Source organism: Sorex fumeus, unplaced genomic scaffold (genome assembly GCF_029834395.1).
Source record: "Sorex fumeus unplaced genomic scaffold, SorFum_2.1 ptg000072l, whole genome shotgun sequence".
Taxonomy (NCBI): Eukaryota; Metazoa; Chordata; class Mammalia; order Eulipotyphla; family Soricidae; genus Sorex; species Sorex fumeus.
In genome coordinates, this window is record NW_026606129.1 from 63,147,350 (window position 1) to 63,164,709 (window position 17,360).

At 51.3% G+C, this 17,360-nt stretch overlaps 1 protein-coding gene across 3 annotated transcripts in view; it reads left to right on the top strand.

The window, feature by feature from the left end:
- PTPRG (protein tyrosine phosphatase receptor type G) overlaps window positions 1-17,360 on the top strand; it is an 822,933-nt gene that overhangs the window by 719,208 nt on the left and 86,365 nt on the right. For 2 of the 3 annotated variants that reach the window (XM_056129040.1, XM_056129043.1), the window contains exons 12-13: window positions 2,304-3,078; window positions 16,004-16,136. In XM_056129040.1, the coding sequence (XP_055985015.1) occupies window positions 2,304-3,078; window positions 16,004-16,136 (908 nt within the window). The remainder of the gene's footprint in view (window positions 1-2,303; window positions 3,079-16,003; window positions 16,137-17,360) is intronic. The other variant, XM_056129042.1, reaches the window with a different exon arrangement.

The following is a 17,360-nucleotide window of genomic DNA, read 5'->3' on the forward strand; positions in this document are numbered from 1 at the left end:
GTAGAAAATGGTAATGATTTGTCATGGGTTTGGGTTATTAATCTGCATGTAGTTTACACCATCGCCACGAGGTGGCAGTATAATGTTGTGAAACTGTTTTGTGTGAAAAGACCCCCAAATTTCCATCACTCTAGTGAAGTTCGTTGTGAAAACAAGCTGTCCCCTGGAGTTAAAGTACTGATGGTTCTGATTAATTTTTGTCAAGGTAAAAAAAAAAATTCTTTGTTTTTCTAATTATCTGTCTGTGGGATAGAAAGGTAAGAGCGTCGGCTCAGGCCTTTCATTATGTCAGATGCTAAATTCAGAGGCTCTCATTTGCACAGAGCTATTTGGATTTGCAAATTTCTGGAGCAACTCAAGTCCTCATATTATCACAGCGTCAGTGTTAACAATAATCGCCTAAAAATTACTAGGGCTTTCTAGCCCAGATTATTTCATTTAGTTCAGCCAGCATCTCACAAGATTGTTGTGCTTATTCTCATTTTACAACTGAGGAAACTGAGGCCGGGGCCTTAATGTGCCCAGCACCTCCCAGAGAGTAAATGCCTCGGCTTATGTGACCTGTCATCAGCCACGCTCAGAGCTCAGCGCTTGCTTACTCATCACCCTTCACTGTCAGACGAAACCTTGATGATCCGGTTAGGAAAGCAGGTTTGTTCTGGCTGTGTTGATTCGGATGGTAGAGATCATGGATGCCATTCTCAGTTCTGAGCACTGTGTTGTGAGCTAAAAGGTAAGTAACTCAGAGAGAGGGATGCATCTCACCCCGAAACCCCTGTCCAGTGCAGTGGTCAGAACTTGCCAAGCTTTGAGCACAGCCAGCCAGGCCTGTCAGCTTCAACATTTCTGTGCCCCGGTCCCTCCCCTGGAAAATGGGGCATTGGTCGTGGGTAGCGACATACTGGGTATGTGACACATCCTGGCACATGCTGCCCCTGGATCTCTGCTGGTTGCCATTGTCCGCACAGGAACAGCTTCGCTGTGGATCAGCCCAGAGACTGACAGATGCAGCAGCTGTGTGGGACCGAGCCTGGCCGAGCAGGGCTGCCATAAGCTGGTTCTGGAAGCTGCTGGTGCCAGGAGCTCTGCCTTCTGCTGCTGCAGACCTGGGCAGACAGAAAGCTCTCCAGTCTGTCCACTCCCTTCCTGTATGTCGGAGGGCAGAAAGCAGAGTCCTCTGCCTTTCTCCAAGCAAAGCTGTGTGTTCTCTAGCAGGGCCAGAGATCATAGAAGCAGCGTGACCCCCCTGCCCCTTCCACCGCCCTCCCTTCAATTACCGCCAGTTTCATTACTTATTGGAAATGTTTGTAATTAAGGTTTTTATTTTTCTGGTTTGGGGGCCACACCCAGCCGTGTTCACAGTTTATCTCCTGGCTTGTTACTCTGGGACCACACCCAGCTGTGTTCAGGATTTAACCTCCTGGCCCTTTGCTCTGGGACCACTCCTTGCATGGCCCAGGGGAACATATGGAGTTGCCAGGGACTGAACTCTTGCAAAGCAAGAGGAATTGGCCACTTGGCAAAGCCAGAACCTCCACAATTTCTCCAGCCCTTTGATTTTCATGTGTTTGGTTTTATTTGTTTGTTTTGGTTTGGAGGCGCTGAGGTGGACTGTCCTGGCACACGGAGGATCATGCGTGCCCAGGATTAAATCCGAACACTAGCCTCTCAGCTACTGCTCTCACCTCTTTTGTTTCTTTTTCGTTTGGTTGGGTTTTTTGGCCACATCCAAGGTGGTTAGCAGCTGTTCCCAGCTCAGTGCTCAGGATCAACGTGGGGCTTCAGCGTACCCAGCATGTGCTCGTCCATCTCGGTCATTTCCTCGACCTTTGAAAGATCGGCCTCTTTTCCTAAGAAACCATGGTGAAAAGTCAGGTTTACTTTGTCAGTGAAGATTTGGGTGCACGCGCAGCTCATTGTAAGGCCACTCAGACCAGTTCTGACCATCCAGGGGCCGCCTGAGATAGCTTATTGCTTGTTTTTTCTTTTTGGGTCACACCCGGCGATGCACAGGGGTTACTTCTGACTCATGCACTCAGGAATTACTCCTGGCGTTGCTCGGGAGACCATATAGGATGCTGGGAATGGAATCCGGGTCAGCCGCGTGCAAGACAAACACTCTACCCGATGTGCTATTGCTCCAGCCCCAAGATACCTTATTGTACCAAGTTCTGGGGCCCTTGCGTAAAGTGAGGGATGAGTAGGTCCCCCTGAGAGAGTGGTCCCCAATTTGCGTGACTGACGCTTCACTGCTTTCTCTTCCCTTCCCCTTTCCTCCCATCTGCCTGGATGTCTCCTTCCAGCCCACAGCGTCTCCGGCCTCCTCAGCCGACATGGCCCCCATCAGCTCCGGCTCGTCCACCTGGACATCCTCTGGCATCCCCTTCTCCTTCGTCTCCATGGCAACCGGCATGGGCCCATCATCCAGCGGCAGCCAAGCGACCGTGGCCTCAGTGGTCACCAGTACGCTCCTGGCCGGCCTCGGGTTCGGCGGCGGTGGCATCTCCTCTTTCCCCAGCACTGTGTGGCCCACCCGCCTGCCCACAGCCGCTGCGGCCAGCAAACAGGCAGGCCGGCCTGTGCTGGCCACCACGGAGGCCTTGGCCGCCCCAAGCTCCGACGCTGATGCAGCCCCAACCAAGGATGGCGAGGGTGCCGAGGAAGGGGGGAAGGATGAGAAGAGCGAGAGCGAGGATGGGGAGCGGGAGCATGAGGAGGAGGGGGAAAAGGACTCCGAGAAGAAGGAGAAGAATGGGGTGGCGCGCACGGCCCAGGAGCAGAACCAAACCCAGCCCACCCCCAGCCCCGCGACTCCCAATAGGACTGCCCAAGAGGGCGGGCGTCAGACTATACCTGGGCATGACCCCAGTGCCAGCCCTACTGACCAGCCCGAGGACACCAGGGATAATCACCCCAATCTGCACCCCGATTCCGTCTCCGCCACCCAAGTGCCCCCCACAGTCACAGAGGAACATTATGAAGGGAGTGATCCCAGGAGGCCTGAGATGCCATCTAAAAAGCCTGCATCCCGAGGGGACCGATTTTCCGAGGATAGCAAGTTTATCACTGTTAACCCAGGTAAGTAAGTGCCCCAGTTCTCACGGGAGGTTCCACCTGGCTGGCACGGTCGGGTCCTTTGCGACGAATAATTGGAGGGGGCTGGGGACAGAGGCCCACAAAGTGCTTGTTATGCCTGAAATGATACATGATTCATTCATGAAGTCACACACGTCACAGATGGGCAAGGGTGAGTCTGAATGGGTAGGCAGAAAATCAGCTCTTTTTGTTTTCTCTTGTTTTTGTTTGGGGGCCACGGCTGGGGTGACTCCTGGCTCTGCACTCAGGAATCACTCCTAGCAGTGCTCACGAGACCATGTGGGATGCTAGGGATCAAACTTAGGTCAGCTACGTGCAAGGCAAGTGCGTTACGCCATTTACTATCTCTCTGGCCTCTGCTCTTTTATTCTTGGTGGAATAAATCTGGCCTTGATGTGTGTTTCTTGGCAAAATCTTAGAAGGGTGCTGACCCTCCTGAACTGTGCCACCTTCTGAGGCTCACTGCCCGAAGGAGAACCCAGTTACACTGCACACCAGGAAGTTAAGGCTGGAAAGTGGCTAGTAGCTGGCAATCCAGGGAACCCGGTAACAAAAGCTGGAGATGGAGAGAGGGTGAGAGAAAGCTGGAGATCCATCTTGACTAAGATAGGAATCTGCAGCCCAGGATGTTGCTCAGAGGAGAGCACTTTGTGTGTGTGAGACCCTGAGTTCGATCCCTGGCACTGCAAAAAGAAAAGAAGGAAGGGAGGGAGAGAGAGAGAAGGAAGGAGAGAAGGAAGGAAAAAAAGAAGAAATGTCAGTTAGGAAAAATGATATTTACATTGAAACTTAAAGAATAAGGGCATCAAAGTTAGGGAGAGTTGGTCTTGACCCAAGAAATTGTGCTTTCATTCAGAGATTACCATTGTGTGAATTTCCCAGTTTATAAGTGGGGAGGCCCCGGCATGTTGGTCTGAGCACCCATGTCCCCTGTGAGGATTGGACCCCCCATCAAGGATGATGGCAGTAGAATTGCACTCTCATATGCTCAGATCTTAATGAACCACCCTGATAGTTTCAGCACAGGAGCTGTGAGCATGAGGGGGTTGTTATTGTTGTGAGGGGTTTTCTTAATAAGAAATTCTTTCTTTTGCCAGACTACAAGATGTTTAGCAACAATTTTTTTTTTGCATCTAAGCTGTTGTGGAGTTATAAGAGTGCAAAAAAAAAGCAACTGGTAAATATTTATTTGCTTTTGCACTTGTAAACATTAAAATTCATCTAAAGCTGAGATCTCGTATGTTAAGATACAACTTAGAATAAATTTTCATGTTTTCAATTACATTCCTCCTTAAAGCTGGTATGGACTCATTTTTTGAAGTGTGGCTTTCCAATGGGGATGGCCCTGCTTGTCCTGGCTGTGGGGAAAGGTACAGCCTAGCCTTGTGCAGAATTGGGTGAAGGAAACCTTGGCCACTTCTAAAGCTGCTTGAAGTGTTTCCTTTAGGAATAGTGACGTTCCTTTTAGAAGTGACTGTGGAAAAGTTGGATTTTTTGCACTTGAAGAGAACAGAGAGATACTTAAGAAATGGCCCCCTGTGTGTTGGGTACTAAACCAGCACTGGGAATAGACTGTAGATCAAGGCAGACTTCTCTCTCTTGGAGTTCTGTGTTATAGAGGAAGGAGCTTGAATATATGTCAGTCAACAGATGTTTAACTTCAGTGAGCCATTAATGCTGGAGTCAGGGCTGGGTATGGTGTCAGATCCAACGATTGAAGAATGACATTTGAGCAGAGCCTGCAAAGAGAAGGAGCTCACCATGCAGAATTCACGAATGAATCTTCTCAGCTATGGGACAGGCATGCTCAGAGCCCCCCGGTGGGGGGGGGGCTTGTTTGGATTCATCCAGAAAGCATCTGAGGCGGGCATCTTACTTGGGAGAAGGGATCATGATGAGTGCGGTTCCAGGCACAGTTAGATCAGAACAGGACTCATCAACCAGGTTGAAGATTTGATTCTTAGTGCACTGGGAAGTCTAGAGTTTAGCACGAGAGCAACTTACTTAGTAAGTTACTTTTCTGAAAGGTCATGCTGGTTCCTGTATAGAGTTTATGGGGGTGGAAAGAATGGAGGGAGACAGGCCGACGAGGTGGTGATAGTGGCAATGGGCTAGAGTAATGGGGCTTCTCCAAAGACAAGCAGGTGAACATAGAATTGATCTTCAGGCTCCAGGGGCTCATCCTCTGCATGAGGAGGCTGCTCCAGGAGTATCCCAGCCTGCTCCCTGTAGACGTTTCTTTGCCCAAACTCCTGGAAAATAGGACTGCTAAGAGTTTCAGCTGAGAGCACTTACCATTGAGAGCTGGAGGAGTAAGAGGGTGAGAGGACCCAGGCTTCGGGTGGGGGGTGGCCCAGGTAAGCAGGGATGAGTTGCTAGGATTAGCATTAAACTTCAGATTCTGGGGAATGAGAAGGAACAGGTGCAAAACTGGGCTGATTCCCAGCCCCGGGGTAGAGATGTGGGTGTCCAGCTTCAGTCCCTCGGGCAGCTGACTTGAGAGGTGAAGTTGAGTAGCGTTGGGGTCTGTTCACTGCAGAGGCTCTGTCTCTCGTCCACTCATGTCTTCCTTGGAAGAGCGGAGGCCTAGGTCTGTCGAGTAGAAAGAGGCGCAGATGACACAGCACCTAGTGCCTAGTAGTAGGAAGGAGATGTGCTCCTGCCCAAGGCCTCCCCATTGTGGTGGGGGCTCCTCGCAGTCAGACTCACCGCCCCTCGTGAGCAGGCGCTAAGCTGGGAGCTGGAAGATGTCTGCCCTCTCATGCCCTGCATCTCAGCAAGAAGGGCCGCTTCCCCCCAAATTAGCAGCAAATCTTCTGGGACATCAGACAACTCAGATTCTACAGTGGAGTGGAAAGTGTGGAAGCCAGAGGAGGGCGAGACCTCTACAGAGGGCTAGCCAATAAATATATTTGGCTTCGTGAGGTACAGAACTTTGTCACAGCAAGTCAGCTCTGCTCTGGAGCACGGACGCTGTCTGATGATCCATGAGTGGGCAGCTGTCTCTGATTTCCAATCAGGCTCTGTTTATACCGGCAGAAGGTGGGCCCTGTGTGACCTGCAAGGCATTGTGAGCCGAGCGTGGAATTTCGCAGAAACTGGAGCGATAGCACAGCGGGTAGGGCGTTTGCCTTACAAGCGGCCAACATGGCCGACCCAAGTTCAATTCCTCCGCCCCTCTTGGGGAGCCCGGCAAGCTACCGAGAGTATTCGATATGCCAGACACAGTAACAACAAAGTCTCCAATGGAGACGTTACTGAGCCCGCTCAAGCAAATCGGTGATCAACAGGAGGGTGTATCTGATGGGTAGTAAGGAAGATGAGTGACCTGAAGGTAGGACCCTCGGATTCCTCAGCAGCATGACATGATGCTCCAGCCTCCGCATCTTCCACCCCTCCATTCTACTCCCTAGATATTTTTGCAACTAGAGGTGGTTTTTTTTTTTTAGTTTTTTATTTTTCTAGTGAATCACTGCGAGGTATAGTTACATACTTACAAACTTCCGTGTTTATGTTTCAGTCATACAATGATTGAGTACCCATCCCTCCACCAGTGCCCATTCTCCACCACCAATGGTCCCAGCATCCCTCCCATCTCCCCCAACCCCCGCCCCTGCCTCTGTGGCAGGCGCAGTCTCTTTTACTCTCTCAGCTGGAGGTTTATTAAATCAACGAAATCACCATCTTAATGTTGGTGGTGACTCCTTTTTAAAGGCGTTTGGATGTATCTTTGCCTCAAATGCTGCACATTTTTTTTCCATATTTAGTAGAAACAATGACAAATCAATGTTAGTCTCATAAAAGTGAAATGTTTTAAATTATAAACTGCTTTTGCCATCATTCCAAGACTAATTTCCTTTCAAGTCTCACGAGGAAATGCTTCTAAAAAAGTGGCATCTCAAGACACCTAAAGAAATTAGATAATACCAACAAGAGGAGACCAGGTGCTGGACGTTAGGGTCTAGTGAGGACTGCAACAAAATTGAGAGCCGTGGCCTCACTGAAGAGGGGCCGTTTATTTGGTTATGGGTGATGTTCCAAGTCACAGATCTAGAGTGAGAGAACCAGGTCTGTGTACAGAATCGCTAGCTTTTACTTGAGTTTAATTTTGTTGATCCTTCTTTTTTTCTCTCGTGACTCATCCCTCAGCCAGGTGGGTTGGAACCACTGCCCGTAGTCAGTACTGCAGAGCGGACGCTGTGGTTGCAGCGGCCCAGGAGCTGATGCAGGCCCCGAGGCCTGTGTGCTCTGCCTCCATCTCTCACGGCCTCTCCACGGGACCTATCGCGTGGGAAGCTCTCACCACCTGTGCTGCATAGAATCCCAACATGCTCCCTCTCTCAGGAGAACACTCGCATGTGGTAGTGACACCCCCGCTTGGTGCAGTATGTTCTTGGGGCGATGCGCCGTACAACAGGTGTCTAGGGTGGGCACAGTCTTCACACTTGGGACCTAATCCAGGTGGTTCCATTTCCCCCCTTAAATTAGAGAAACAGCTTCCTTTTTCAGACCAAAAGCCCTCCTACAGAAACACTCATTCATTGAAATTTTATGGTCTCTGTCAGCCTGGAGCCAGGTGCTGACGGCTGTCAGGGGTCCGCAGACTTCAGTATCTGGGCCAAACTCAGCTCAGGGGCTGAGAATGGGACAAAGGTGCGTAGGTCCCTGAGCCAGGGCTCTGCTTCAAGCCAGAGTGGACAGCGTCCTCTTCCAACCCCCAGGGTTCTTTGGACCAACCCCCAGCACCTCTTTGCAGCAAGCCACTCTCGGGACTTTTAGGAACCTAGCTTGAGAGCTTGGATTGTGACAACAGTCACATCTTCAGGTGACACGTGTTTTCCACTGGCATGGTCATACTAAAAGCCAAACTGCATATTACTTACCTTACTGCACCTTAGTGAGGGGTAGGCAGGCCTGGAGGCTTCGAGGCCAGAGGGGAAACAGGGCTCAGAAGGTAGCTACCCAGGGCAAAACAGTACGTGGCAAGTAGGGGTACCAGCACAGACCTCAGTGCCACCCTCCTGTGGGATCAAAGCACAGTCTGCTTAAACCTGTCTTGCTCTGAAGCACATTCCCTGAGAAGGGCGCCTGACCATCACTCAAGAGTAGGCGAACTGTTAAGTCAGCCTTTGAATGCAAGTCTTTCAAAAGATAGCAACTCTCCATGTAGGACAAGCAGGGGAGAATTGCCCCTTCTTTCTCCCACGGTTAGCAGACCCTCGCTGTGGTTATGGCTAGGGCGGGGGTGCTACTGGTAACTGGTAGGTAGAGAATAAGGGCTCATAGAATCTCATCCCCTGTGTACATCCAGCCCACAATGAAGAGTTTATTGGTCCCGAAAGTTCTCAGGTTGACACACTGGTTTATAGTATAAAGAATGTTGCTTGAGACAGAGTGGTCATTAGTCAGAGGGTTAAAAATAAGTCAGTAGTAGAGCTTCCGGAAGGTAGGATGGAAATCAGAGTTAGACCCAGCAGGAGGGACTGGAGGTGGAGAACACTACAGCCTACTTCATTTGAAAACAGTCATGGGGGCTAAAGAGTAAGGCGGTCACCTTGTGTGCAGCTGACCCCGGATCAATCCCCAGCACTGCATAAAGATCCCCAAGCACGGCCTGGGGTGAACCCTAAGCACAGAGTCAGGAGTAAATCCCGATCATCACTAGGTGTGATTCCCAAAACCAATAAAAATAATAGCACTGTCGCACTGTCCTCCTATTGTTCACTGATCTGCTCGAACAGGCACCAGTAACGTCTCCATTGTGCGACTTGTTGGTACTGTTCTTGGCATATTGAATATGCCACTGGGAGTTTGCCAGGCTCTGCTGTGCAGGCGGGATACTCTCGGTAGCTTGCCAGTCTCTCCAAGAGGGATGGAGGAATCGAACCCAGGTCAGCCACATGCAAGGCAAAGGCCCTAACCGCTGTGAAATAATAATAATAAAAAGTAAAGTAAAGGCCCTGCGGTTGATCGTCGATTTGCTCGAGCGGGCCCAGTAACGTCTCCATTGGAGACTTTGTTGTTACTGTGTTTGGCATATCGAATACATCACGGGGAGCTTGCCAGGCTCTGCCGTGCGGGCGAGATCCTCTCGGTAGCTTGCCGGGCTCTCCGAGAGGGGCGGAGGAATCGAACTCGGGTCGGCCAGGTTGGCTGCGTGCAAGGCAGACGCCCTACCCGCTGTGCTATCGCTCCAATAATAATAATAATAATACATCGCTGTGCCACCTGGGCCTGGGGCCTTTGTCCTTGGGTTTGCTCCCTGGAGGTCTCATTCAGTCCTTGGGAATTTCAAAGGCCCAGGGATGGAGGGTCCCTTGACCTAGGACAGATTGCTCACCACCTGTGGGGGAAACTCTAGAATGCTGCTGAAGTTGGAGGGGCAGCCTCTGGCCGGGTGCTCTGCAGCACTTTCTAGATCCCAGATCCCCAGGATGCTCTCGTGAAGTTTCTATATGGCCATGGACAGGACAGGCCCAGCCACCCAGGACCCTGGGCTTGAGAGTAAACTGGAATTCATCAGGCACCTTCGGTTCCCAATTCCTAATTAAAAGACAGTGAACAAACTGCGGGCTTGGTTGATTAAGTGCTGTGGGGGGGAGCCATATAGCCATAAGGAGCGTTTGTTCCCAGCACAGCTGGTGGCGCCAGGAATGGAAGCCCATGCTGCTGTGGCCCAGCTCTGGGAAGTAATGGCAACGCCGTTCTGCCGTCAGAATAACAGCAGGGCTCTCAGAAATAAAGGCAGCGGCCGTGGCCTTCTCGCTCAAAGAGCAGGCACCTTACTCTCTGCCAGCGTTAGGAGGGCCACTGTCCAGCGAGAAAACAAAAAACACACAACAGTACACACAAAGAAGTAAGGACTGGAGAGGATGTGGGGAAATTGAACCCCTTCTTCTGCCCTGTTGGTCAGAATGTAAATAGTGGGAGACAATACTGCTGCTGTCAGTGAAAAGGAGGGCAAGAGAAGGCCAGAGAAATGGCCCAGCAGGGAAGGCATTTGCTGTGCACGCAACTCACCTGGGTTGAACCCCGAGCACCACTTATGGTCCCTGGGGCACCTCCAGGTATGATTCCAGAGCCAGGAGTAATTGGTGAGCACAAGTGGGGGTGGCCCATCCCCCACCCCAACTAGGGCCAGATTGATGTGCAGTGGTTAAGGTGTTTGCCCTGCTTACAGCTGACCCTGGTTTGATCCCTGGCACCACGTGGTCCCCTGAGCACTAAGAGGAATGACTTGTGAGCACGAGCACAGGACCCCTTAGTACTGCTGGGTGTGGCCCAAATAACCTCCCCCCAGTTTGAAATAGAGCTGCGATCGAGCAATCCATTTGGGGGAATACCCTCTAAATCTATGAGAGCAGAATCTTCAGGGTGCGTATCCACTTAGAGGCAAAGCAACTCTATTTACAGAGGCCAACAGTTGACACCAGCCCAATATTATGTGGGTGGAAGGCTGGATGAGCAAAGTGTGGCTTAGTGTTCCGTTAAAAAGAGGGAAATCCAAGGTCACGGATGTGGTGTGACTGGAGAGTGTCTGCTTTGCATGGGTGAGAGCCTGGGTTCAATCCCCCACCAAGGAAAGAAAAGGCAGGGGAGGGGAGAGGAAGGGAGATGAGGGAAGGGAGCAGGGGAGGGAGGGAGGGAGGGAGGGAGGGAGGGAGGGAGGGAGGGAAGAGCTGACACCTGTTCCACATGGATGATACTTAAGGGCATTATTCAAAGTGAAAGGGCCAGTCAGAAGCACTGATCAGAGCCACCTAAAGTAATTCCAAGTCCTGGAGACAGGACATAGAATGTAGATGTGGAATGGGGGTGAGGGTGGATAGGGTTAGGGAAGGATGTTGTTTATAGGATCTTGGGTTACAGTTTTGCAGACAAACAGCTGATTCTGGAGATGGGTCACACAGCACTGAATATACTTAACAACTCTAAAGTGTACTCTTAGAAGCACGTAAGATGGTAATTTTTTTTTTATAGCCATTTTGGTTGGATCTCCTCAGGGCTGCACTTGGGTGCTCCAGGTCACTCTCAGAGATACTTGGCCCTATAGTGAAAGACTGATGGTTCGATGCTGATGCTAGTGTTGGGGGTACCAGGGCTACACCCAGTGGCTGTGGGGGCAGGAATGTGGTGCCAAGAATTTAACTGGGGCGGGGGGGGGGGGTCTCCCAGATACAAGGCATGTGCTCCAGCCCTTTGAACTGGCTCCTCAGCCCCTTACCTCGGTTTCTTTGTGGATGATTGTTGTTTTGGTTTGCAGTGGTACTAAGGGGTCACTCCCTGTGGTGCTCAGAGGTTCCTGCATTGCCAGGGATCAAACCCGAACCATCTGCATGTGGTCCAGGGCGGTGAACCCTCTAGCCACTTGGGGTGATTTTTTTCTTTTATCATTTATTATTAAATATAATGGCACAGTACAATTAATATAGTTACTCAGAGTTGAGTTTCAGGTTTATAATTTTCCAACACCAATCCCGCCTGTAGCGTCCACCAGTGTCCCCTGGTCTCCTCCCACCCCCCACCTCCTCCCAGCCTGCCTCTGTCGGGCACCTTTCCCAGCTTGGTGGTTGTCCTTTGAATCTCATCTTGGTTCCGCAGTTTATATGGGCGTATCTATGGCTGATTTTTAATGAATTGTGTTTAGAACCAACACAGATTGGCAGCGATGAATCCAGGCTCTAGATCGATGCATATTGCAAAGAAAAGATCATGATCTTGATCTTTCCTGGGAAGTGTAAGGATCCCGCTTTCCCTGTATCAGTAGGGCCCTCTTGGATTTCTGCTCTTAGTCCTGACGACCATGGGGCCTCTGTCCTGACGTGGCCGCGGGGTGCCCTTCCCGCGGGCCCCGGGGGGTTCCGGCGGTGCCTGCGATGGAGTGCTGCCGGCAGCATTTATAGTACATTGTACTCCGTTTTTATTTGCTTCTACTGGGATGAGAGCCAAGCCAGTAAAAGGCAAACAGCATTAATTCAGTGATGACATATGCCACTGAAAACTGTTTTTCTTTTCTTTTTTTTTTCTAAATATTTTTAAAAAGCACAACGGAGGCACTTTACTCTGATTCAGCTGGAATCAGAACAGGGACAGGGACAGACCGTGGGTGACGGGCCATCTCACCTCTGCTCAGAGAGGGCTGCTGGAGCCTGGCGCTCCATGCCTGGCGAGAGGCAATGCCAGAACAGGCTCCTCTGAGTTTCTGCCCGGCTGGCTCCCACCTGTGACCCCCCCACCCCAAGCTTTCCTCTGCGCCCCACTTCCTTGCAGGGAGAGTGGGTGTGAGTGGGTGCCCTTTCCACCTTACTCCTCTTTCACAAACCCCAGCCAGATGGAGTTCCGGGAAGTGTCCACTGAAGGGAAATCGTTCGTGTTGTACAGGCAACGGCACGATCGCTCTTCTTCACTGAAAAATAAAATCTCTCAGAGAACAACACTTACTGGGAAAGCCCTTTTGGACAGAAAAAGCCTTTGCCCCCTTGAGCCTGGTTCCAGATTTATTAAACCACCATATTTGCTTTTGATTATGAGGCCTTTTATTTAGTTGGTTTTATCTGGGGACTACAACCAGTGGTATTCAGAGACTACACCCAGTTTGGGACGGTGGGGTCACTCCTGGTGGTACTCAGGGACCATGCCATGCCGGATTGAACCCCCAACTCTCTCATGCAAATATCTGCTCCAGTCCCCTGCGCCATCTGCCTGGGCCCTAGACTCATCGCTCTTAAGCACCGCACCTGCTTATAAGACCCAGAAATTCTGGGGTGACCACAGTGTGCTGGTTTGTGGACAGCAGAAAGAACATTTACAGTAGTTTTTTTTTAACTCTTTCATTGAATCACTGTGATCACTGTGATACAGAACATTACAAAGCCGTTCGTGATTGAGTTTCAATCATACAGTATTCCAACATTCATCCCTCAACCACTCTGTACATTCCCTAGCTCCAGTGTTCCTGGGTTCCCTCCCATCACCCCCCCCCACCCCCACCTCCTGCCTGCCTCTATGGCAGATGCTTTTCTTCTTTCTCTGTCTCTGTCTCTGTCTGTCTCTGTCAGTCTCTCTGTCTCTGTCTGTCTGTCTCTCTCTCCTTCCCTCCCCCTTCCCCTTTTGGGTATTGTGGTTTGAACTTCCAATAATATTTTAGAGATATCCACGTGAGGGGCTATTTCAACCAAGGGCCCTTTCCAGGGGTGCAGAATGAGTAGTACTGATTTTAGACCCTGCTCCACCCACCCCTTCTTACTTACCCTGCAGTGGGAAGGAATCCTTTCCTGCAAAGAGCCCAGGAGTGAAATCTCACCTGGGGAATCCTAATCACATGCCCAGGGCTCCCAGGGAGGCTAAGAGTCCAGCCCCCCTATCAGACTTTCTGCTAAGAGGAGCCTCCAGTCTTTGAGACGTTGTCAGGCCCCTTGTCCCGCCAACTCTCTGCCCCCCAGTTGATAATTGCCTCACCAGACTGCTCTCTCTGGAACCCAGTATAATTATTCTCATTTGCACTTCTGGTTTCTCTGATGAGTCACCAGGGCTTGGCAGAAGGAAAAAAAATTATGTCACAGGACAGCATGCAGGTCCCATCTTTTTATTTAGTTTTGCTTGGGTGCCACATCTGGCAGTGCTCAGGGGATACTCCTGGCTCTGCACTCAGGAATTACTCCTGGCAGTGCTCAGGGGATACTCCTGGCTCTGCACTTAGGAATTGCTCCTGGCAGTGCTCAGGGGACCACCTGGGATGCCAGGGATTGAACTCAGATTGGCCGTGTGCAAAGCAAGCGCCTTACCTGCAGTACTATCGCTCGGACCCAGGCCTGATCTTTTTCGGCCTGGCATTGCAGTCCTGCAGAAGTGTCCCCTGCCCCTGAGACTAAAGCATTTCTTCATTGAGCCTGCAGGTGCTGATGAGCCTCTGACTCTCCTCCTTGCCCTCTGCCGCCCTCAATTAGTGCTCGCTGACAGAATGTTCCTTCAGCCTAAGCTGAGACCCCTCAATTGTTGGGCTCAGACAGTGACCCTGGACCCTTAATGCCTCCCCTGCTATTGCATCCACTTGATTCTAACGACATGTGCGCACATCTGCCTGTCTCCCTTTAAAGGATTCCTGCAGCCACAAGGCTGTGCCTCTTTGCTGCACTCCCTCCTCGGCATCCAGGAAGGGATTAGCAAGCAGCTGACTGATGGGAGGTGCGGAAGTAGGGGTCACAGCCGTTAGGAAGGCACTGTGTGAACAGTGAAGCGCTCTGTTGTGGTTTTGGACAGGAGCGTGATTCGCCTGCATCTGTCTCACCTGCAGGCTGAGTGTGAGGGGGCCCTGCTGTTTCACAAGCCTACACGTGCATCAGCCCACTGGACTGAGCCCTGGTGCAAAGCTCCCTAATACATAGGAGATTTTGACTTGAAATTAAAGTATCTGCTTCCAAAGCCAGTTATTTTTTTTAGCCCACCTTCTTCAGGGGGAAACACAGCCTGATGAGCCCTGTGCAGGGATAGCAGGCTGGCTGCAGTCTGGCTTGCTGTGGCACAGAGAACTGTGTCCGTGCATGCCCTGCAGTTGCAGCTCTAGCACGGTCAAGGGACTCCACAGGAGGCCAGTTACCCCAGACTCCCTCACTCGCTGCCTCTCAGCTTTCCCTCTGAGCACTGTGCACCTCCCATGCTCCTGGGCATCTCTGGGCCACCTGGATGTTTGCAGGCATCTAGCCCACTGTGGAGAGAGAAAAGGTTCTCTCCCAAGACTCTGGGGATTTCTGATCTGAGAGACAAAGAAGGAGCCGCGAGGGTGAGAGGCACTGGTTGGCCAGAGAGAAGGTTGAACCTTCTCATGCTCTGGCTGGGCTGTAGTGAAGCCGGCGTGAGCTGAGGGCCGAGGGAGGCCCAGTTTTCCATCTCCCGGTTGTCTTTGAGTGTGAGATGGATGAGGAGGAGTTGGTTGGTGGGGGTTGGAGGAGGAAAGGGTCCAAAATGCAGATCCGATGTAAGTACCAGCAGGCTCCTTGAATTATCAGTACAGCGGTGGGGATGTGTTGGCCTTGCGTGTGGACAACCTCGGTTCCAGTTTTCCGCAGCACATATGATCCTCCTTGACAGCGCTTGAGCACAGAGCCAGGAATCACCCCCTGGAAACCACTAGGTGTGGCCCCCAAATAAAACAACAACAAAAACACTCTGCTCTTGGGGGATCTGGGAGGTGAAGGGAACTGGTGGGTAGAGGCTTTAGGGGCGTCTCCTGGGAGTTGCTGCTGTTGTGGCTCAGAAATGCTGTTGAGATTCTGGGCATGAGGAACACCTGCCCTGGCCTGAGCGCCTCACCCCGTCTGGGCAGCGACACCTGGGCCCCCACCCCCACTTGGACCGTTGTCTCACCCTGGCTCTGTTAGGGAGAGATGGTTCCCTGAGGCAGATCTGGGGTGCAGTTGCCCCTGTCGGAAGGAGACAGAGAAGTTGCGTGAGCTCAGTGACCAACTCTAGTTCTCTGAGGAAGACCTGTTCCGGCTGCTCCTACCACCTGGACCAGTGGCTTCGGGGGGGCTGCAGAGAACCAGCCTTTGGCAGGGATGAGTCTGTGCTGCCTTCACACCCAAGCCTGTGCTTCAAGGTGTGTGGAGCTACATAGGAGACGTCGACTTTGGAGGGAGACCAGATGTCTGCTGCCCGCCAGCCCTCTGGAAAAACCATTTGCAAAAACAGGCGCTGATAGCGGGCGACCAGCACAAACGGCCCCTTTGGGTCAGGACTTGGTAGAAAGCAGTGCCAGCTGACCAACCCCCTCCTGCGTGGGGCAGCACGAACTGGCCCCCATCCTCCTCCCTGTTCTCCAGAACCCACACACACTGACCCAGAGCAGAATTCCGCCTCATGCCCTGGCTCCTCGCTGCCGTGCCCTAACTGGCCTGGTTTCCTTTTGCAGCAGAAAAGAACACCTCTGGGATCATAAGCCGCCCTTCTCCGGGCAGGATGGAGTGGATCATCCCTCTGATTGTGGTATCAGCCTTGACCTTCGTGTGCCTCGTCCTTCTCATTGCTGTGCTAGTTTACTGGAGGTGAGTAGGCCTGTGGGCCCCTAAAAGGTAGGGGGACCCTTGGGGGGGATCTGCTGTGAGCTAAGCATGCTGTGCTGGGATTGCCGGCCCCTGGGGAGGGGAGCCATGACCCTGGCATTCACATAGTAAGCAGTAACGTTTCAGCTCCTGGAAGACCCACCTGTGTCTGGAAGGAGCTGGGGGGCATTACGGTCAGGCATGAGGCTGCGCCCTTGGGTCTTAAGGATGATGGCCTCTGGAAATCAGGGAGATCTAGGTTCAAATCCTGGCCCAGCTGCTTGCTGCCTTCAAATCCCATTTCCACGGCGAACGTTAGTTTATGAATTGGCATGATGAATTTGGATACATTTCCCAGCAGTTCCAAGTGACCTGAGAAATATGCTTCCCTTGGTCATCAGCACAGCACTCTTTTTGACCTTTCTTTCCAGAGCCATTTGTTTAAAACTGGGTGATCAGGGGAAATGAGCGTATCATAGGATATTTGATACATGTAAGGCAAAAATAGGTTGACTGGAAGCCACCTTTATAGTGCCATCATTCTTGAGCTGGTTCTCACTGTTTCCCATGGGAAGCTTGCAGCTTCTGTGCAGAGTGTTTATGCAGTTGAATGAACTGTGGCCGGCTGGCCCAGTTGGTGGACTTTGCTGCGTTCACGTCTCCCAACATAGGTGTTGTTTTTTGTCCTTTCTTTAGCAAGCTTCATTGTGATGAATATAGATCAGATGTCCATCCCTTTCTCCTCCTCTTTCTTTTTTTTTCCATTCAGTTATTTCAGAGCCCCAGAATATGTGAAGGACATTCTGCTTGGCATAGTGAAAATAAAAGTGAGCAAACTCAGGGCTGAAATAGAGCTCAGAAATAGAACTTGCCTTTGCATGTAGGGGTTCCATTCTCCCTACTGCAGAATAACAACAATAACACGAGCAAAAATCCCTGGAATTATGGTTTGACATCGTAGTGGGGGAGGGAATCATTAAGCAAAGAAGTAAGTCCAATGTATATATCTTAGATGCTGGTCAGTGTGTAGTGGAGTAAGGAAAACCTGGAAAAAGAAGGACTTGCTAGGATTTCGAGTTATGTGGAGTGGTTAAAGGTCTAACACTTTAGCACTGTAGCGCGTCCTCCTGTTGTTCATCGATTTGCTCGAGCAGGCACCAGTACTGTCCCCATTGTGAGACTTGTTACGGTTTTTGGCATGTTGAATACGCCACAGGGAGCTTGCCA